This window comes from Lucilia sericata, unplaced genomic scaffold, assembly GCF_015586225.1.
Source record: "Lucilia sericata isolate MDLA Ls3-8-SP2 unplaced genomic scaffold, ASM1558622v1 Contig000535F_arrow, whole genome shotgun sequence".
NCBI lineage: Eukaryota > Metazoa > Arthropoda > Insecta > Diptera > Calliphoridae > Lucilia > Lucilia sericata.
In genome coordinates, this window is record NW_023994545.1 from 137,165 (window position 1) to 154,921 (window position 17,757).

General features: G+C 31.7%; 1 protein-coding gene across 1 annotated transcript in view; it reads left to right on the forward strand.

Annotated features, from left to right (window-relative positions):
• Positions 1 to 495: 495 nt before the first annotated feature.
• Positions 496 to 17,757, forward strand: part of LOC119605931 — a 148,141-nt gene continuing 130,879 nt past the window's right edge. Inside the window, 1 exon segment of the mRNA XM_037959283.1 lies at positions 496 to 580. Within this exon segment, the coding sequence (XP_037815211.1) occupies positions 496 to 580 (85 nt within the window).

The window sequence follows — 17,757 nt, forward strand, 5'->3', positions numbered from 1 at the left end:
AGTACCAACTACTACAACTATTTAAGTTAAGTTCACAACAAAGTTCAAAATGTTGTACCTTTTATTTTACTGCACTTTTTGCTACTTCCTCTATTCTGCCAGCGTTTCACTTATAGTTTGTTCTCATTTAGAAAATTCCCAGTAGTTTTACAGGGAGTCGTTATACACATATACATATTACAAGGAATTTGACATTTGTGGACTCTTGGTAATGTATAGAGGTTACTTTAAAGTATCTAAAAAGTCGATTGTCTATTAGTAGTCGCTTTGTGAAGCATGGAATCTTAAAGCACAATAACTAGTAACATGTCTAATTCTATAGGCAGTAATAAGACCAAAGATGGTTAAGTGCAGTCTAGAGCAGTATAGCCGCACAGAATTTGCAGGGTTAGGTAGCAAGCAACAACAATAAACTTTTGACTGCGTGAGTGTATGTATATGCCATCATAACTTCTAATGACTAATGGACTCCTAATGATCTTTTGAAATGGCAACATGATGAAGGACGGAGGTTATATGCACAACTTCTTAAAACTTAATGATATTCTAACGAATAGTGAAAAGCAACAGAATTTTAAATGTAAGTAAAAACGAACTAAGCAAATGAGATGGCAACCACCACTATACATAGACTCATAGGGAAATAACCCCTCATTCTTAGCATTTATTATGAGTCTTCAGTTTAGCATATATAGAGGTAAATAAAGTAAATTTGCTTTCTTTTTATTTTACAAAAGTTACGTGTAACAGCCAAAAGTAGTTAACTTTGTTCTATGTGCAGTAATAATGCAGTAGAAAACTGTTGTCTTTTTATTTTCTATATGCATAAGAGTCCTCCTTTCGTTGCGGGGTAGAGGTTGTTTTAGGTATTCACTTTGTAGGGGTTGTTTCTGGTAGCTTAATGTTGTATCACTATTTTCAGCCTCAATTTAAGCTTAATACACAAACATTAACATTTGTTTCAACACACACACACACCTACACTTGCTATCATCTTGTATTTCTCATGCTTTTAGGAAAAAAATTTCCATTTTATTAGGGAAAACGTGACAATTTTCTTCTCGTTGTCGTAGTTATATTTTTTTTTTTGTTTTCTTGTGAGTTTTCCCTTTACTACTTTACACTCAAGGTGATGCCAATTTGTTTAGCAGTTGTTTGGGGGGTTAAAGTCTCAAAAAATTTCTATTCAAGTACCATTAAAGAAAATGACAAGAATTTTGTTGTTGTAACAACGTTGGCTGACTGCAACAATTTTGTACATTGTTGTTTCTGTTATTGTACTCTAGCAGTAGTAGTCGTTGTCGTAATGAAGCATGTAAACTACTTAGAAAGCCAAAGTCATGCAAAATATGTTTTCGAAGATGATGGAAAAAAAATAAAATAAAACTTAACAAAAAAAAAAAAACAACTAAGAATTTATAGTCGTGCATGGGTCGGCTATGACACCCTACACCAGTGAATATGTTACAAATTTTGAGCATTTTTTGATAATTTTTACCTTAGTTCAGAGATTTTTTTAACAATTTGTTGACAATAAAGGGATTTTCTAAAAGAGGGATAATATGGGGGCATGGGGTTAATATGGGCCTATCCATATAAATTTTGGTAGAAGGATTTACGTGTTAGTGTTTATAAATGAATTTTAACCATCTAGTAATTTTCTGAAGGGGACTTTATATGGGGGACCTGTAGCGTTCGCGCAAGGTTTACATGGACACACAGACGAACAGACATACAGACAGAAAGACAGACGGACGGACAGAAAGACAGACGGACGGACGGACAGACAGACAGACAGACAGACAGACAGACAGACAGACAGACAGACAGACAGACAGACAGACAGAAAGACAGACATACATACTGACAGAAGGACAGACGGACGGACGGACAGAAAGACATACGGACGGACAGAAAGATAGACAGACGGACGAACAGAAGGACATTGCTCAATCGACTCAGAAAGTGATTCTGAGCCGATTGGTATACTTTAAGGTTGGTGTAGGACCAATAATTTTGGATGTTACAAACATCAGCACAAACCCATAAAGTTAAGAGTATAAGAAACAAGTATTGTAGTTGTACATTGGATAATAAATTGATTGCTGATATTTGGTTACTTTTGTTTTAATTAAAAAAATCTTTTTTTAGAGCTTTGGAATTTGTATATATATATTTATTTTTTAATAATAAAACTTTCTTTTGCTCCACTGTCTAATTGTATTAATACACACCAACACAGTATTACCCCAAACCAAGAAAATTAAAAAAATTCTACATGTTTCGTGAAAAGGAAACGAAAAACATAAAAAAAAAATATTTCAAATAAATAAAAAAAAAAAAACGATATTCAAGAAAACATTTTAAAGATCATGTTCCCCGTTTCAGTTTTATTCATTTATCATGTGGCTGTCAGTAGATATTTAAAACGAGCAAACGAATGCAACCAAAAAAAAAAATTTTTGTGGACCAAAGAATTTTTATACAACTATAACAACAGCAACTAAATAACTAAAGTTTAAAAAAAAAAAAAAACAAAAACGAAAGCAAAGGAAACTTAAAACTTTTCAGAGTAAATGTTGGCATAGAAAAGGATGGAAGGGGTAAGAAGGCTATAGGGGGTGTATAATGAAAAGAGTGTCACTGCTGTCAGTCGTAAATGATGCATAAAACAAAAAGAAAGCTTATGTCGTGACTGCAACAACTTTTGTGTATACGTTTCTAAAAGCTGAAACCTTTAAAAGGAACAGCAATAGAAAAAGTACCTTTTTGTATGGAAAATAGTACTTTTTACTTTTTTGTTAAACCACTTTAGTATTTTTTAGAATATTTTACATTTAAAAGTACTCATTATAATTGCCCAAAATTTAACACATTTTGCCCTTTTATCCCTGTCTTAGAAACACTGTCATTTCATAGTTGCAACATTGCAGACGAAAGTTGCCATTAAAAGTTGTGTTTTATATATTTTTATGCTTTTCCTTTACGCCATTTTCCTCTTTCCCCTCAAACCTGCAGCACTTCCTGTTAACATGACATAATGCTTAATTAATAACCGAAAATAAGGAAAAACTATTAAAAAACTAAACTAAATAAAGCGAAAAACTAGAAGTAAAAGAACATTTCATACTTAACAACAACTAAATGGCAAGGAAAATCTTCAACAGAGCAAAAAACAACGTACGAGCAAGAGAGTAAGAGAGGGAAAACATAAAAACAGTTCAAGGTTGTTTGCCAAGAAAACTACCATTCTCTCTCCAAAACAAAACAAGAAAAACTTGTTCTTGTTGCAGCCATATTTTCCTTTTGTTTTTTTCCTTTAGCTTTTTTACTTAAGAGTGTTGGTGTGTTGCTATTTTTATTACCCTTTTGTATAAATAAGTATAAGTGTATGTGTAAAAGTGCATTTATTTCTTTTTGTATAAAAAAAAACTAAAAATTAACTCAGGAAGTGTCGTCGTGTAACACAACAACTATAACATGGTTGTAAAAAGGATTTTCACTGTTTAACAGAAACATGTTAGAGAACATTTGTAACTGCAGTTGTGTGTTCATTTTCTGCTCTAGATTATTTATGACAACAATTTTATTATTTTTACTTTTTTCTGTTTGTTGTTTTTTAGTTTAAGTTTTTTTATTATTGTTGTTGGCTCTTCCGTGTCGTTGTTGTATTGTACAAAGTTGAATTGTGTTAATACAGTCAAAATTGTGCATACAAAAATACAAGTTGTAAACTTTTGAATTAATTTAGTGTAAGAATGTGAAAAGGATTTTTTTTTAATTTAGATGGATATAATTTATTAGAATCTTAATATTACACAAAAAAAAACTAAATCTGAAGTAAATTTAAAATTAAAAAAATTTAAATTCTTAACACTATTTATCTCATTCAGTCTCAGAATTTCCCTTTGTTTCATACTTAACTTTTCCTATGACCATTTTAATACAATAACTAACACATACAGTAGCATTATTAACAGCTAAAAGTCATTTTACCAAGGAAGAAAGACTACCGACACCTTTTTTTAGAATTATCTAGCTGTTTTAAAAGTCCCTTACTCTCACCCCCAGATAACGATACACAATTTAAAATTACAATATGTGAAGAAAAAAAAAAAAAACATCTATGCCCGGAACTATATTTAACTACAGACAGAGGTGATAATGGCGAAAATTGCATGAGAAAACATGATGAGGTTTCACCATAAAATCAAATGTTGCCTTTTTGTGTGGCAAATAAAGACAGCTAAAAAGCATTAGATGAGGATGAAAAAGAATATAAAACCAAGCGGAAGCAAAATAAATGCACAAAGGACAGTGGGGCAGGAGGATACAATTTTGTTAAAGCAGAACTTTAATAGAACTAGAACAGAACTAGAACAGAACTAGAAGAGAAATAGTAACACAACTAAAACAGAACAAGAACAGAACTAGAATAGAACTAGTACAGAACTAGAACGAACTAGAACAGAACTAGAACAGAACTAGAACAGACTAGAACAGAACTAGAACAGAACTACACAGAACTAAACAGAACTAGAACAGAACTAGAACAGAAGCTAGAACGAAACTTAACAGACTAGAACAGAACTAGAACAGAACTAGTACACAGAAACTAGGAACAGAATTAGGAACAGATCTACACTAGAACTAGACAACTAAACAGAACTAGAACAGAACTAGAACAGAACTAGAACAGAATAGAACAGAACTAGAACAGAACTAGAACAGATCTAGAACAGACTAGAACATACTAGAACAGAACTAGAAACAGAACTAGAACCATGAACTATAAACAGAACTAGAACATGAACTAGAACAAGAACTAGAACGACATAGGACACAGAACTAGAACAGAACTAAGAACAGAACTAGAAACAGAACTAGAACAGAACTAGAACAGAACTAGAAACAGAACTAGAACACGAGAACATAGAACAGAACTAGACAGAACTAGGAACCAGAACTAGAACAGAACTAGAAACAGAACTAGAACAGAACTAGAACAGAACTAGAACAGAACTAGAACAGAAACTAGAACAGAACTAGAACAGAACTACGAACAGAAACTAGAACAGAACTAGAACAGAACTAGAACAGAACTAGAACAGAACTAGAACAAACTAGAACAGAACTAGAACAGAACTAGAACAGAACTAGAACAGAACTAGAAAAGAACTAGAACAGAACTAGAACAGAACTAGACAGAACTAGAACAGAACTAGAACAGAACTAGAACAGAACTAGAACAGAACTAGAACAGAACTAGAACAGAACTAGAACAGAACTAGAAACAGAAAACTAGAACAGAACTAGAACAGAACTAGAACAGAACTAGAACAGAACTAGAACAGAACTAGAACAGAACTAGAACAGAACTAGAACAGAACTAGAACAGAACTAGAACAGAACTAGAACAGAACTAGAAACAGAACTAGAACAGAACTAGAACGAACTAGAACAGAACTAGAACAGAACTAGAACAGAACTAGAACAGAACTAGAACAGAACTAGAACAGAACTAGAACAGAAAGAACAGAACTAGAACAGAACTAGAACAGAACTAGAACAGAACTGGAACAGAACTAGAACAGAACTAGAACAGAACTAGAACAGACTAGAACAGAACTAGAACAGAACTAGAACAGAACTAGAACAGAACTAGAACAGAACTAGAACAGAACTAGAACAGAACTAGAACAGAACTAGAACAGAACTAGAACAGAACAGAACTAGAACAAGACTAGAACAGAACTAGAACAGAACTAGAACAGAACTAGAACAGAACTAGAACAGAACTAGAACAGAACTAGAACAGAACTAGAACAGAACTTGAGCAGAACTAGAACAGAACTAGAACAGAACTAGAACAGAACTAGAACAGAACTAGAACAGAACTAGAACAGACTAGAACAGAACTAGAACAGAACTAGAACAGAACTAGAACAGAACTAGAACAGAACTAGAACAGAACTAGAACAAACTAGAACAACTAGAACAGAACTAGAACAAGAACTAACTAGAACAGAACTAGAACAGAACTAGAACAGAACTAGAACAGACTAGAACAGAACTAGAACAGACTAGAACAGAACTAGAACAGAACTAGAACAGAACTAGAACAGAACTAGAACAGAACTAGAACAGAACTAGAACAGAACTAGAACAGAACTAGAACAGAACTGAACAGAACTAGACAGAACTAGAACAGAACTAGAACAGAACTAGAACAGAACTAGAACAAACAGAACAGAACACTAGAACAGAACTAGAACAGAACTAGAACAGAACTAGAACAGAACTAGAACAGAACTAGAACAGAACTAGAACAGAACTAGAACTAGAACAAACAGAACTAGAACAGAACTAGAACAGAACTAGAACAGAACTAGAACAGAACTAGAACAGAACTAGAACAGAACTAGAGCAGAACTAGAACAGAACTTGAGCAGACTAGAACAGAACTAGAACAGAACTAGAACAGAACTAGAACAGAACTAGAACAGAACTAGAACAGAACTAGAACAGAACTTGAGCAGAACTAGAACAGAACTAGAACAGAACTAGAACAGAACTAGAACAGAACTAGAACAGAACTAGAACAGAACTAGAACAGAACTAGAACAGAACTAGAACAGAACTAGAACAGAACTAGAACAGAACTAGAACAGAACTAGAACAGACTAGAACAGAACTAGAACAGAACTAGAACAGAACTAGAACAGAACTAGAACAGAACTAGAACAGAACTAGAACAGAACTAGAACAAACTAACAGAACTAGAACAGAACTAGAACAGAACTAGAACAGAACTAGAACAGAACTAGAACAGAACTAGAACAGAACTAGAACGAACTAGAACAGAACTAGAACAGAACTAGAACAGAACTAGAACAGAACTAGAACAGAACTAGAACAGAACTAGAACAGAACTAGAACAGAACTAGAACAGAACTAGAACAGAACTAGAACAGAACTAGCAGAACTGGAACAGAACTAGAACAGAACTAGAACAGAACTAGAACAGAACTAGAACAGAACTAGAACAGAACTAGAACAGAACTAGAACAGAACTAGAACCAGAACTAGAACAGAAGAACAGAACTAGACAACTAGACAACTAGAACAGAACTAGAACTTAGAACGAACAGAACAGAACTAGAACAGAACTAGAAACGAACTAGAACAGAACTAGAACAGAACTAGAACAGAACTATGAGCAGAGCAGAACTAGAACAGAACTTGAGCAGTGAACTAGAACAGAACTAGAACAGAACTAGAACAGCAGAACTAGAACAGAACTAGAACAGACCTTAGAACAGAACTAGAACAGAACAGAACTAGAACAGAACAGAACTAGAACAGAACTAGAACAGAACTAGAACAGAACTAGAACAGAACTAGAACAGAACTAGAACAGAACTAGAACAGAACTAGAACAGAACTAGAACAGAACTAGAACAGAACTAGGAACAGAACTAGAACAGAACTAGAACAGAACTAGAACAGAACTAGAACAGAACTAGAACAAAACTAGAACAGAACTAGAACAAAACTAGAACAGAACTAGAACTGAACAGAACAGAACTAGCAAAATTTTAAATTGGAAAAATTCAACTATTATAACCAAAGCATCACTGTAATTCTGCAAAAGTGCGCAATGATGTTTTATCTTTGAGTGTTGGTTTGGTGTTATGTGTATAGAAGTATTTGTATGTGTGTAAATAATTTGAATGTTTGATGTGTTGATGATACAAAACACACACAGTCATCATCAGACAGTCAAAACACTTATAGGTCAGTTGTTATATACAAAAGCTTTTACTCATGTTTATTATACATAAATGAAGTGCTACTGCCTTCAGTGCAACAATACAAAAAGGATAAATCTACACACACTCACACACTTTCATACATTTAATGCTGCATACAAAAATTAACACATGGTAGGAAGCACAACAAGTACAACCAACGAGTTGAAGGAAAACGCTTATTCTGCCTACATCACTGCAACACAATCAAAATCATCATTATTAACAAGTGTAACATGAGGCACATCATTATTGTCGTCGTCTTCTTCATTATCATCATTATTATTATTCTGGTGAGTTTGTGATTGTCTGTTAAGGGTTTTTTTTCAGTGCGAAGAAAAGAGAGTGGTAAACATTCAAATGACAACAATAAAAGCAGAGTTACAGGGAACATGTTACATGCCACAATGTGTAAATTGGAAGTTGTTTGGTACATCCACAAAGCAAGCACTTGGTAGGGTTACAACTGCAAGTGATGATGATGATGATTTTTGGTTTATAATACAGAGAAAAAATTACACTTATTCTATATGCAAACAGTCGTACAACACTCACATTGTGTGTCATTGTGGCATAATCATGTTGAGTTGATGACGACATCATGCATTGGTTCTCGTATAACTGATGATTATGTTGATGTTTATATGCAAACAGCAGCAGCTGCTGGTGTATTACTGCCATCGCTTTTAGCTCTTTGCCTTTAAGCAATATTATTTAAATCCTTTATATTTATGCATTTGTGTATGTAGGAGTTCTTTTTCTCCTTAATTCAACTTTCAAATGTATGCTAAAGTCATCGTTACACGTTGGTTGCAAATTCACATTTTCCACTTCCCATATAATTTGTTTTAAACTCGTATTTATTATTTTTGTTCTTTTATTTGTATTGTACAAAAAAAATGAAATGTTTTGTCATTCTTATTGTGGCGCCCCCGTTCATGCCACATGCAGCATGCTGTTGCGCCATTAACCACTTATGTTTAATAAAAACCCATGAAGAAAGTATGAAGAGTTAAAAAATGCAACGGAAGCGTCATGAAATTAATGTGCAGAGCACATGATTTCGGGTTTATTTAACTCGAATAAAACGTATGCAGCTGGAAAAAAGTGCTACTACTCGTAGATTTCACCGAAAGACATTAAAAGCTAAAAGTAGAGAATCGTTTCAGGCGCACAATGCAAAAGTACATGAGTTACATGAAGAGGTGAAAGGAATACAAAATTATTGTTAAATTATAAAAAAATCAGAAGTCTACTGCACAGAAAAAAAGTGTATGGACTTTTTAAGTGCACTGTGAAAAATGAGCGTGTGATTTTGACTGTACTAGATCTAGAACAGAACTAGAACTGAACTAGAACTGAACTAGTACTGAACTAGAACTGAACTAGAACTGAACTAGAACTGTACTAGAACTGAACTAGAACAGAACTAGAACTGAACTAGAACTGAACTAGAACTGAACTAGTACTGAACTAGAACTGAACTAGAACTGAACTAGAACTTAACTAGAACTGAACTAGAACTGAACTAGAACTGAACTAGAACTGAACTAGAACTGAACTAGAACTGAACTAGAACTGAACTAGAACTGAACTAGAACTGAACTAGAACTGAACTAGAACTGAACTAGAACTGAACTAGAACTGAACTAGAACTGAACTAGAACTGAACTAGAACTGAACTAGAACTGAACTAGAACTGAACTAGAACTGAACTAGAACTGAACTAGAACTGAACTAGAACTGAACTAGAACTGAACTAGAACTGAACTAGAACTGAACTAGAACTGAACTAGAACTGAACTAGAACTGAACTAGAACTGAACTAGAACTGAACTAGAACTGAACTAGAACTGAACTAGAACTGAACTAGAAACTGAACTAGAACTGAACTAGAACTGAACTAGAACTGAACTAGAACTGAACTAGAACTGAACTAGAACTGAACTAGAACTGAACTAGAACTGAACTAGAACTGAACTAGAACTGAACTAGAACTGAACTAGAACTGAACTAGAACTGAACTAGAACTGAACTAGAACTGAACTAGAACTGAACTAGAACTGAACTAGAACTGAACTAGAATCTGAACTAGAACTGAACTAGAACTGAACTAGAACTGAAACTAGAACTGAACTAGAACTGAACTAGAACTGAACTAGAACTGAACTAGAAACTGAACTAGAACTGAACTAGAACTGAACTAGACTGAACTAGAACTGAACTAGAACTGAACTAGAAACTGAACTGAACTAGAACTGAACTAGAACTGAACTAGAACTGAACTAGAACTGAACTAGAACTGAACTAGAACTGAACTAGAACTGAACTAGAACTGAACTAGAACTGAAACTAGAACTGAACTAGAACTGAACTAGAACTGAACTAGAACTGAACTAGAACTGAGCTAGAAAGCAATTCTCTCAACCATTTTTCTCCCAGTACATTATTGTTGTAAAGCGCGCAAAGGGCAAATAGTCTACAAAATATTTAAGCTTGAATTGTAATTTTTAATGAGTAAAATATACAAATAAAAAAATGGTTAAAAATACACTAACACATGTGTAAAAATATATACATATTTTTAAGTATGTAATAATAAAACAAAATGTTGAAAGCAACAGCAGCGAAAAAAAACATATGTAAAATTATAATTATTTTCAGAGCAATTCTGGAATACAACAACAAGGACAAAAAATTTAAAAAAAAACGAGTTATTTTTAAATTAAAAAATTCTACCCAGGTAAACACAAAATGTAATTGCACTTGATATTAACTCTGAACAAACCCCAGACATGCATAATTTTCTCACTCATACTCACCTCTCAAGCATGATGCTCAGAAAACACACGCACATACTTATGACTGCTTCATATGCACAAACACATTCACTCGTTCACTCACTCTCACGCTTTCAGCACTCAAGTGTAATTGCTAACATGATGATTAAGTGCTGGGTGGTTGGTTGGATGGTGGGTTAAAATCAAAAATGTTGTTGAGAGTAGAGAAGTTGTTGCTATTTTCTTTAGTTATGTACATTTACTGAAGATTTTTACTGGGAGAGGGTTTTAGGGTGAGTGTATATGTCTGTGTATTTTTTGGGTTTGTTTTCTTATTGATCTTTATTAAGACAATGTCAATTGTATTTGCGGCATATGGTTTCATTAAATTAAATTAAACGAAGTTAATAGTTATGAATTGTTTTACTGCAAAATAATAAGTATGGGCTTGTGTCAATTATTAAAATTTACAATAATTATTATGATTTTTTTTTAAACAAAATATATATATGTATATATATATATTTACATCATTGATATGCTTATAAATTGAAGATGTATTGATAATGCTTGTCAAAGATTTCATTGTATTGTATTGCAATCGTTTGGCCATATTGTTTGCCAAAGAAATTAATTGAAATTCAATAAAAAAGTACAATAAAGTAAATTAAATTAAATAGTCTGACGTTGTCGTTATGCAGTTGTTATTGGTTGAGAGAGAGAGAGAGAGTGAGGGTAGAGTTTGTATATAAATATGTTAATATTAATTAGTGGTGTATTAAATTCTTGATTTAATTAAATGATTATAATGATAAGAGGTATGTTTGTATGTATGTGTGATAATATTGTGAATGTTAAGCAATAATAATTAATTTAATTATATTCACTCTAGCAAATGTGGAAATTTACTAAAACACAATCAAAGGACAAAAGGTCAAAGGATATGTAAATTGGTTCCATACAATTAACGAAGAAAAGACTATTATTTCATAATACGCAACAAGAATGTAAAGTCAGAGAGGAACAATTTTTGGGTGTATAGCTTAAAAATGTGTCAATTTCCCCAATTTTCAGCTTAAATTATGAAACATCAGTATTCCACAACAAAGGAATTTTATTACTTTTTGTACTAAGAACGAATTTAATTCAATTTCGAATTATTATTATTATTATTATTTCATAATACACAATAAGAATGTAAAGTCAGAAAGGAACAATTTTTGTGTATAGCTTAAAAATGTGTCAATTTCCCCAATTTTAAGCTTAAATTTTGAAACATCAATATTCCACAACAAAAAAAAACTGTACTACTTTTTAGACTAATAACGAATTTAATTCAATTTCGAATATCCTGAAGTTAAGCTAAGCACCGAGAGAGCGTTCTGCTTAGACCAAAACAAATAATAGTCGGCCAGGACATGGTGTGGATTATAAGGCGGATGAAGCAACATTTTAAACAACTTCTGTTAATATTCTTTTGCAATCTCCATGTTCGGGTACTAAATTCGGAATAGGACTAAACCCCAGTCCCTATTCCTTCTTTCTCTCCTTGTAAAAATCATGGGTCAAACAACGACACTTGTTTAAAATCCAAAATTTCCGATTGTTGTAATAAAATTAAACTAAAGTAAATATTGTAAATAGTAAATATTGAGCATTTGCACGAAAACTTTTAGAGCGCGGGGAAAACGATTTTGGACTTACTTTTGTACTCTATGTGAAAGGGATAGGGTCGATTTGTAATTTTTAAAAACTGTGTAAAAGTTGTAACCCCAACGTGCGTATAGACGAGCTTTAGTTAGTTAGGTATATAGTTAGTTAGTTAGCTAGTTAGTTAGTTAGTTAGTTAGTTAGTTAGTTAGTTAGTAGTTAGTTAGTTAGTTAGTTAGTTAGTTAGTTAGTTAGTTAGTTAGTTAGTTAGTTAGTTAGTTAGTTAGTTAGTTAGTAGTTAGTTAGTTAGTTAGTTAGTTAGTTAGTTAGTATTAGTTAGTTAGTTAGTTAGTTAGTTAGTTAGGTTAGTTAGTTAGTTAGTTAGTTAGTTAGTTAGTAGTTAGTTAGTTAGTTAGTTAGTTAGTTAGTTAGTTAGTTAGTTAGTTAGTAGTTAGTTAGTTAGTTAGTTAGTTAGTTAGTTAGTTAGTTAGTTAGTTAGTTAGTAGTTAGTAGTTAGTTAGTTAGTTAGTTAGGTTAGTTAGTTAGGTTAGTTAGTTAGTAGTTAGTTAGTTAGGTAGTAGTTAGGTAGTTAGTTAGTTAGTTAGTTCGTTAGTTAGCTAGTTAGTTTAGTTAGTTAGTTAGTTAGTTAGTTAGTTAGTTAGATTAGATAGTTAGTTAGTTAGTTAGATAGATAGTTAGTTAGTTAGATTAGATTAGTTAGTTAGTTAGTTAGTTAGTTAGTTAGTAGTTAGTTAGTTAGTTAGTTAGTTAGTTAGTTAGTTAGTTAGTTAGTTAGTTGTTAGTTAGTTAGTTAGTTAGTTAGTTAGTTAGTTAGTTAGTTAGTTAGGTTAGTTAGTTAGTTAGTTAGTTAGTTAGTTAGTTAGTTAGTTAGTTAGTTAGTTAGTTAGTTAGTTAGTTAGTTAGTTAGTTAGTTAGTAGTTAGTTAGTTAGTTAGTTAGTTAGTTAGTTAGTTAGTAGTTAGTTAGTTAGTTAGTTAGTAGTTAGTTAGTTAGTTAGTTAGTTAGTTAGTTAGTTAGTTAGTTAGTTAGTTAGTAGTTAGTTAGTTAGTAGTAGTTAGTTAGTTAGTTAGTTAGTTAGTTAGTTAGTTAGTTAGTTAGTTAGTTAGTTAGTTAGTTAGTTAGTTAGTTAGTTAGTTAGTTAGTTAGTTAGTTAGTTAGTTAGTTAGTTAGTTAGTTAGTTAGTTAGTTAGTTAGTTAGTTAGTTAGTTAGTTAGTTAGTTAGTTAGTTAGTTAGTTAGTTAGTTAGTTAGTTAGTTAGTTAGTTAGTAGTTAGTTAGTTAGTTAGTTAGTTCGTAGTTAGTTAGTAGTTAGTTAGTTAGTTAGTTAGTTAGTTAGTTAGTTAGTAGTTAGTGTAGTTAGTTAGTTAGTTAGTTAGTTAGTTAGTTAGTTAGTTAGTTAGTTAGTTAGTTAGTTAGTTAGTTAGTTAGTTAGTTAGTTAGTTAGTTAGTTAGTTAGTTAGTTAGTTAGTTAGTTAGTTAGTTAGTTAGTTAGTAGTTAGTTAGTAGTAGTAGTTAGTTAGTAGTTAGTTAGTTAGTTAGTTAGTTAGTTAGTTAGTTAGTTAGTTAGTTAGTTAGTTAGTTAGTTAGTTAGTTAGTTAGTTAGTAGTTAGTTAGTTAGTTAGTTAGTTAGTTAGTTAGTAGTTAGTTAGTTAGTTAGTTAGTTAGTTAGTTAGTTAGTTAGTTAGTTAGTTAGTTAGTTAGTAGTTAGTTAGTTAGTTAGTTAGTTAGTAGTTAGTTAGTTAGTTAGTTAGTTAGTTAGTTAGTTAGTTAGTTAGTTAGTTAGTAGTTAGTTAGTTAGTTAGTTAGTTAGTTAGTTAGTAGTTAGTTAGTTAGTTAGTTAGTTAGTTAGTTAGTTAGTTAGTTAGTTAGTTAGTTAGTTAGTTAGTTAGTAGTTAGTAGTTAGTTAGTACCTTCATAACTTTTTCAGTAATCAATTTAAAAATTGTTACAATTAACGATATAATCAGTTAATCGTTCAATTATAGACTAAATAATTTAATAGTTAGTCTTTTAATCAGTTCATACCTCAATATAATTTGTATTCTTAGTTGAAAATTGATTTTTATGCTCTTTAAAATATATTTTTTGAAATTTACAATTCTTGAGCTTCTTCAACCTTTACACACTTTAACATTTAACACTCAATCGCTCGACAATTAAATTTAAATCCTCTTAACTATAAATGCTTGTAAAACGTATAAAAAACGTATAAAAAAAACAACTTTTCTTAACAAATTTTATGGTTCAATGCCTATAGCTACTTTTGTAAACATATGATTATCAGTCGGTCGCTATAATCACCCATAGTTTATACGGGTTGAACTTTTCTTAAAAAACTTGATTTTTTATTCATACAATTCAAATAATATGATTACATACATAGAATCGTTTTTTTTCTCTTACTTTGCTAACAGTATAAGTTGTTTTTCTGCCAAGAAATCTAAGAATGAAAATAACAATAAACTTTTTTTAAAGATGAGTTTTTATTTTAAAGCTTCTTCCTTCCGCTGACATTCTTTGTTTGATGCGAACAAAACAAATCACATTTAATACTTTTGAAGAAGAAAAAAATCCACACAAACACACTCAGACAAGAGAAAATGCTGTAAGGCAGGAAAATATTTATAAGACTTAAATCACAAAATCATTATTATTGTGTTTTTTTTCTAACACAGAAATCCAGAAAAAAGTTTGGTTGTTTTTTTTTTCTATAGTAAAATTTTGGGGATTCTAATGTTAGAGTGTAGAAATGTAAACGCACTTTACACAATAACAAGAACACATACATATACATATATAACGACCTGTGGTAATCCAGCTAGGAGAGCCCAACCACAACAACAGCACAACCAGAAAGAACAATAATAACTTTACAATTCTCAGCCTTAGAACTAAAGTTGGCATTTCGAGCAGATTAAAATTTTTGAGGTCACTACAACTTTCCCAACTACTATTGAAAATAGCCAGCCACTCTTCATTTTTCTTTTTTCCCTACTCTTCTGTATTTACACAACTGTATTTCTACACTTATTGGGTTTATGTGCATTTCAACAACAACTACTATATACTTCCATATCCTGTTAGTGAATAAGATGGATTTTGTAGGTTCGTTTACAAAATGAAAAAAAAAACACAATTCTACATTTGAAACCCATAAGAAAAGTGGCTAAGAGTATGAGGGAAATCTTTTTTTTTCTCTTTTGGATTTTTGCCAAAGTTTGTTAATGAAAATCACAATATGCATCTGCCTGGCATTCAGAGAAAAATACTTGTAAAAGAACAATTTTGATTGAAATTCTCTGCCATTTCATAGAGCAGAAATAAGTGACAGTATTATGTGACATTAATACTTCGACGGTGTTTTTAAAAGTTAATATTTGTGTGGTTAAAAAATTTCATAAAATTAAATATTTGCTGTTGTAAGGCATTCAGAGTTTTGTTGCAATCGGACTAACTGTTTGCGTCCCCTTTTCTTAACTCTCACTACGTATGATAAATATTTGCAATAATAATATTAATCATTCGCCTCCAATGTAAGTTTTTGATGTTAATCAAAATTTTTGTTTTTGTCTCTTGTATAATTATTAAATGATAAATATATATATATTTCAACAGTTCCGTTATAAACTGATCAAATTGAAATTGACACTTTATATAGATTTCTATGAATTCTATTTTAATGAATTAAAACAAAACATAAATCTTAACATATTAACGATAATAAACATTTATCATTATTTATTTATTGTTTGCAAATCATAAATAATTTACTTCTTTATTAATAAATTCCATTTCGTCGTTAAAGAAAAACCAAAATTTCTTGATTTCTTTAAAATAATCCTCCATATAAGTTCTGTTCCCACACGTGTTATCGTTTAACCCTGTCAAATTTTATTTATCCCAAAATTTGTTGCACATTTCATTCCTTAACCTCTTTTATGTTCTTAACACGTAAACAAAGTATTTCGATAAAGTCTTTATGATTATTAACTTATAAATTGACCCGCATTTTATAAATATCAATACTGAATGAAAAAACACAAAATGCACATGGGGAAAAGACCAAATAATAAGAAGAAGCCAATAATGTCATAAACAAGTTACATATTGGAAATATTGTCCGAGGACAGAGAACAGTTTAAATTGCAACAGAGTAGAAGTCTAGCCTATAGTCTAGTCTATAGTCTAGTCTATAGTCTAGTCTATAGTCTAGTCTATAGTCTAGTCTAGAGTCTGTCTATAGTCTAGTCTATAGTCTAGTCTATATCGAGTCTATAGTCTAGTCTATAGTCCCAGTCTAGTTCCTATGTCTTCATTGTCTATAGTCCTAGTCTATAGTCTAGTCTATGTTAGTCTAGTCTAGCTCTATAGTCTAGTCTATAGTCTAGTCTATAGTCTAGTCTATAGTCTAGTCTATAGTCTAGTCTATAGTCTAGTCTATAGTCTAGTCTATAGTCTAGTCTATAGTCTAGTCTATAGTCTAGTCTATAGTCTAGTCTATAGTCTAGTCTATAGTCTAGTCTATAGTCTAGTCTATAGTCTAGTCTATAGTCTAGTCTATAGTCTAGTCTATAGTCTAGTCTATAGTCTAGTCTATAGTCTAGTCTATAGTCTAGTCTATAGTCTAGTCTATAGTCTAGTCTATAGTCTAGTCTATAGTCTAGTCTATAGTCTAGTCTATAGTCTAGTCTATAGTCTAGTCTATAGTCTAGTCTATAGTCTAGTCTATAGTCTAGTCTATAGTCTAGTCTATAGTCTAGTCTATAGTCTAGTCTATAGTCTAGTCTATAGTCTAGTCTATAGTCTAGTCTATAGTCTAGTCTATAGTCTAGTCTATCGTCTAGTCTATAGTCTAGTCTATAGTCTAGTCTATAGTCTAGTCTATAGTCTAGTCTATAGTCTAGTCTATAGTCTAGTCTATAGTCTAGTCTATAGTCTAGTCTATAGTCTAGTCTATAGTCTAGTCTATAGTCTAGTCTATAGTCTAGTCTATAGTCTAGTCTATAGTCTAGTCTATAGTTTAGTCTATAGTCTATAGTCTAGTCTATAGTCTAGTCTATAGTCTAGTCTATAGTCTAGTCTATAGTCTAGTCTATAGTCTAGTCTATAGTCTAGTCTATAGTCTAGTCTATAGTCTAGTCTATAGTCTAGTCTATAGTCTAGTCTATAGTCTAGTCTATAGTCTAGTCTATAGTCTAGTCTATAGTCTAGTCTATAGTCTAGTCTATAGTCTAGTCTATAGTCTAGTCTATAGTCTAGTCTATAGTCTAGTCTATAGTCTAGTCTATAGTCTAGTCTATAGTCTAGTCTATAGTCTAGTCTATAGTCTAGTCTATAGTCTAGTCTATAGTCTAGTCTATAGTCTAGTCTATAGTCTAGTCTATAGTCTAGTCTATAGTCTAGTCTATAGTCTAGTCTATAGTCTAGTCTATAGTCTAGTCTATAGTCTAGTCTATAGTCTAGTCTATAGTCTAGTCTATAGTCTAGTCTATAGTCT